The sequence below is a fragment of the Engystomops pustulosus genome, chromosome 9 (genome assembly GCF_040894005.1).
Source record: "Engystomops pustulosus chromosome 9, aEngPut4.maternal, whole genome shotgun sequence".
NCBI lineage: Eukaryota > Metazoa > Chordata > Amphibia > Anura > Leptodactylidae > Engystomops > Engystomops pustulosus.
In genome coordinates this window covers 79,035,472-79,040,956 of record NC_092419.1, presented here as the reverse complement: position 1 = coordinate 79,040,956, position 5,485 = coordinate 79,035,472, and the positions used below count along the sequence as shown (strand labels likewise).

The 5,485-nt window shown below is 45.5% G+C and overlaps 1 protein-coding gene across 2 annotated transcripts; it reads right to left on the bottom strand.

Moving 5' to 3' along the window:
* Positions 1–351: 351 nt before the first annotated feature.
* On the bottom strand, positions 352–5,137 carry LOC140076811 (protein kinase C-like 1B). Of its 2 annotated transcripts, XR_011849660.1 has the most exons (3): positions 4,342–5,137; positions 1,196–2,636; positions 352–762 (listed from the first exon to the last, which is right to left on the bottom strand). XR_011849660.1 is itself a non-coding variant. In XM_072123537.1 (2 exons), exons 1-2 carry the CDS (start codon positions 5,123–5,125, stop codon positions 1,363–1,365), a joined length of 2,058 nt encoding a protein of 685 aa, XP_071979638.1. In that variant the 5' UTR covers positions 5,126–5,137; the 3' UTR covers positions 1,161–1,362. The 2 variants fall into 2 exon arrangements, 1 of the variants encoding a protein (XP_071979638.1); XM_072123537.1 differs by lacking the exon at positions 352–762 and having other exon boundaries at positions 1,161–2,636.
* Positions 5,138–5,485: the final 348 nt, after the last annotated feature.

The following is a 5,485-nucleotide window of genomic DNA, read 5'->3' as shown; positions in this document are numbered from 1 at the left end:
GGATGAAGGAGCCAGAGGCTACCTTCAGATGGTCTATGGACGCTAGGCAAACATGCTAGATGCTACCGTTAGGCAGTCCATTTGTGGTGGGTGAAGGAGCCAGAGGCTACCTTCAGAAGGTCTATGGACGCTAGGCAAACATGTTAGATGTTACCTTTAGGCAGTCCATTTGCGATGGGTGAAGGAGCCAGAGGCTACCTTCAGAAGGTCTATGGATGCTAGGCAAACATGCTAGATGCTACCTCTTGGCAGTCCATTTGCGGTGGGTGAAGGAGCCAGAAGCTACCTTCAGAAGGTCTATGGACGCCAGCCAAACATGCTAGATGCTACCTGTTGGCAGTCCATTTGCGGTGGGTGAAGGAGCCACAGGCTACCTTCAGAAGGTCTATGGACGCTAGGCAAACATGCTAGATGCTACCTTTAGGCAGTCCATTTGCGGTGGCTGAAGGAGCCAGAGGCTACCTTCAGAAGATCTATGGACGCCAGGCAAACATGCTAGATGCTTCCTGTTGGCAGTCCATTTGCGGTTGGTGAAGGAGCCAGAGGCTACATTCAGAAGGTCTATGGACGCTAGGCAAACATTCTAGATGCTACCTCTTGGCAGTCCATTTGCGGTGGGTGAAGGAGCCAGAGGCTACCTTCAGAAGGTCTATGGACGCTAGGCAAACATGCTAGATGCTACCTTTAGGCAGTCCATTTGCGGTTTGTGAAGGAGCAAGTCGCTACCTTTAGGTCAATTCCAGGGGATGAAGGCGCAGTGATCTACAGAAACAACAGAAAATGTATGTAAGTGATTATTACTAAACATGGAGCTCGGGATACAAATATACATGACACAACATCTACTACCATACAAATCCGGAGACCTTAATTGATTTACTGAAGTCTCTGCTCATTCTAGATTTGGGATTTCAGTAGAGGATCCTAAATCACTAGTTAATTCTATGCACATTTATATAGCAATGGCTATGGACACCTATCATTTCCATATTTTACATCTTACATGCAAGAGACTCATCTATAATTGATTGTGGTTACCCTCTGCCTGTCAGTGTGTTAAGATAAGACGGCAGCAGATACTTCTAATGATTAATACACATTAATACACAACCTGAAGAAAAATCATTCATTATATACACATCATTGCCCTGCGCACTACAATGAGAAGAGTAATGGATGTCGTCCTACTACTTACCTGCTCCATTGCAGTAGTGTTGCCTCCACTGATTATACTATACTGGTGGTCAAGCTGCAAGCTACATGGGCGTCTTCATGGGGTTATGGAGGAACTAGGAGATTGGGATGAAGAATTAGGCTGGGAGCAATGGGCCATCCACCACCATTGTCCTTGGACTGTTCTTACTATTGGGATGACCATCTGTTAAAGAGTGTGGCCACCCAGTTCCTGGTGATGACAGGGTGATACTGTGTTGACCATTCTGGACATACAAAGCTGAACTGGTTGAACATTTTTTGGTACTTAGATTTTATGTAGTGTGGTGGTTCAGCATAGTCCATAGTATCTTCCACATTGAGGTCAATGGCTTCTGACCTCAGGATCTCTGGTGGTGCCATCTTCCTAGCTTCCACATCTTCCCAGTTTATATCAGAGAAGAATTGATGTTCCCTGATGTCTCCTTTGACTCCAAGGCGATGGAACTGGTCTTTGCACAACAGTCCTTGTAAAATGCTGACTGTGTCAGGAGGAAGAGACTCTGGGAAGTGTGGTTCATGATAGAGGACAGATTGCTCACAATCTCTTGGTCCTTCTCCAGGGAATGGTAACGTTGCTGTCACCAGCCCATAAAGGGTAACACCAATGGCAAAATAATCCACGGCTCTCCCATGTGGTAAGCCACGGATTATTTCTGGGGCTGCATATCCTGGCGTCCCCCTACAGTCATCTGTAATCCTCTTAGAAACACCTTTCACAGCTAGGCCAAAATCAGTGATTTTGATATGGCCTTCCGTGGTCAGGAGCAGATTTTCTGGCTTTAGATCTCGATGAAGAATCCCTTTGCTGTGGAGGAATTCTGTGCCACAGACCACTTCTGCTATGATGAATCTTACAGTCACTGTATCAAGAGGACAGATTTTTAGGATAAGATCATGCAGGTCCCCTCTAGTGGCCACTTCCATCACATAATAGACAAAGTTAAGAGTGTGGAATGCGGCCAGCCCATGGATGAGAAATGGGCTGGCATGGGAGAGTTGAAGGATGTGGCGCTCTCCAAAGCTGTAGCCAGCTTGAGTGTAAACCCTTTTATCGAGGACCTTGATGGCGACACGCTCTCTGCGGATCCTATCTGTCGCTAGGTAGACTTGAGCAAAACCTCCTTGACCCAGTGAGCGGTGGAACGTGAAGGACTCCAGTGATAGGGGCACGGTGGCAGCGAATGCTTGGGCAGAGGTGCCGGCTGCTACCACAGAGGTTTCAGCTGTGGTATCCTGGTATCCGCTGCTCGAAGATGACTGTGCAGACCTGCGTAGCTCCTCTCTGGTAGTAGGGTCAATAGAGCTGGGGTCACGGCAGACATCCTGCGCAGATCTACAAGTATCCATCTTCTTTCTGCTAGATTTTATGGTGTGCTGTTTCCCTTCATCATCCTTCTGGTCTTCTGTATGTGACATACTGGCTGTAAAAAAGCATATATATATATATCATGTTAGTGGAATGAGACATGGCATATTATCGCGGTAAATAAAACCACATTTACTGGGTGATAATACAATTTAGCAAAAAGATTTGTGTCCAATACATGTCACTATGCATAAATGTATATTTACTGTCAACTAATCGCTGCTTCTTTTAATCAGTGCAGTGTAAACATGGTCTAAACCAATGATGGCAAACCTTTTGGAGACTGAGTGCCCAAACTACAACCAAAATCCACTTATTTACCGTGGATTGCCAACATGGCATTTTAATCAGTAACTTACTGCTTCCTGTACTTCCACATCTTTCAATAGTATCGGCCGCCTGAGGCCACCAATACAGTTGAAAGATGGAGGGCAAATTCAATCTCTCATTGTAGCTTCTCTGCAGTTCTGTTAACACCTTCTCACTTTTACCGCAGTTCCAAATAGCCAATGAAGTGTGGCTGAAGTTGCCTCGGAATGCAGGAAGATTTGGTCTTATTTGGTGAACTCTGTCCTGGGACGATTGTCTGAGTGTTCGCAGCCAACAGATTAACCCCTTCCCGCCGCAGCCCTTTTTCGTTTTTGCGTTTTCAACGCATTTGTGCCGTATTCTTGTGGGCTTGGATTTTACGGATTTCACTGTACGCCCCAAATGACATGTCTACTTTATTCTTTGGGTCGGTACGATTACGGGGATAACAAATTTATATAGGTTTTATAATGTTTTCATACATTTAAACAAATTAAAACCTCCTGTACAAAATTTTTTTGGGGGATTTTGCCATCTTCTGGCACTAATAACTTTTTTATACTTTGGTGTATGGAGCTGTGGTTGGTGCCGTTTTTTTGTGGATTTTGATGACGTTTACAATGTTATAATTTTTAGGACTTTACGACCTTTTGATCACTTTTTAAGGAATTTTAATTTTTTTTTAAAATGGCAAAAATTTGCCATTTTTTACTTTGGGCGCGATTTTCCGCTACGGGGTTAAACGCGGTTAAAAACGTTATCATATTTTGATATATAGGGCATTTTTGGACGCAGCGATACCTAATGGGGCAGATTTTCTTACCCGGTCCATTCGCGATCCATTCTCTGCGCTGGATTCGGGTCCAGCCGGGATTTATTAAGGCAGTTCCTCCGACGTCCACCAGGTGGCGCTACTGCGCTGAAGTTTCCTGGAACGCACTGGAAGACACCGAGCCGGGCTGAGTGAAGGTAAGTGCAAGCTCCGCAACACAATTTTTTTTTAAATGCGGCGATTTTTCCGAATCCGTCGGGTTTTCGTTCGGCCACGGACCCCGATTTCCGTCGTGTGCATGTCGGTGCCGATGCGCCGCAATCCGACCGCGTGCACCAGAAACCCGGGGCAATTCAGGGGAAATCGCCGCAAATCGGAAATATTCGGGTAACACGTCGGGAAAATGCGAATCGGGCCCTTAGTAAATGACCCCCAATGTGTTTAGGATTTTTACTGTTTATTTATATTTATATCAGTTCTATGCGCCCACGCGCCGCCATCGCAGGAAAACACCTGCAATTGGCTATGGAGAGGGCTCGGCACCAGGACCCAGCATGTGACGTACTAATACGTCACATGTCGGTAAGGGGTTAAATATCCATATAAACTACATACATCGATTGTGCTATGTGCAATTAACACTTCTTTTACATAGAAATGATCCTTAGCAATTTCCTACCTTTGCTGTCGGCCATACTGTCCTCCATGTTGATATGACTGGGTCCAGGGATCTCATTAGAAGGTTCCTCATTGACGATATAGGTTCCTCTGTGTTTGAGACCAGCAATCCACCTCCGTGGTCTCCGGAGCAGGGCTAAAAAGCGGTTTCTTGGTCTACCCATAGCTTTCTCCAGCTTCTTTGACGCCTGTGGTTGCACTTCTGCCTCTATTTCTTCATCCTCTGAGATTTTATTCTCCAGTTGTTCACCATTTTTGCTGTCCTCATCCTGTTTGCTGTAGTATTGGATGTGCACTTCATCCAGGCTGTGGAGCTGCTCCTGAATCTGTTTATATTCTTTCAGGATGACTTGCTCCACCATGTTGCCTGTCTGATGATCCATGTTGTTTCTGAATACCTGGCTGACCCTTAGTAATTTTCTACCTTTGCTGTCGGCCATACTGTCCTCCATGTTGATATGACTGGGTCCAGGGATCTCATTAGAAGGTTCCTCATTGACGATATAGGTTCCTCTGTGTCTGAGACCAGCAATCCACCTCCGTGGTCTCCGGAGCAGGGCTAAAAAGCGGTTTCTTGGTCTACCCATAGCTTTCTCCAGCTTCTTTGATGCCTGTGGTTGCACTTCTGCCTCTATTTCTTCATCCTCTGAGATTTTATTCTCCAGTTGTTCACCATTTTTGCTGTCCTCATCCTGTTTGCTGTAGTATTGGATGTACACTTCATCCAGGCTGTGGAGCTGCTCCTGAATCTGGTTATATTCTTTCAGGATTACCTGCTCCACCATGTTGCCTGTCTGATGATCCATGTTGTCTCTGCCCACCTGGCTGCGCGTGCTGCCTTTTATACCTTGGCCAGGGGGCGGGACTGCACTATCTTGCTCCGGATTGGTCAATTTTCAATGGGCGTGGCTATTTTCCTGCCTCCTGATTGGACAGTCAGCTGGAATTGATCTGGCATTATGATGTCATCAGCCATTGTGGGAGATTCTCTGTCATTGTGACATCATCATTCATGTCTTTTACAGTATGGTTACTGCATTTGGATTTATGTATGTGTGTACATACTGTATACACTATGTATATGTTACATGGTATATTAATATTGTGTATGTCCTGGTTTGGTTCCTTGCACATCACATACATCA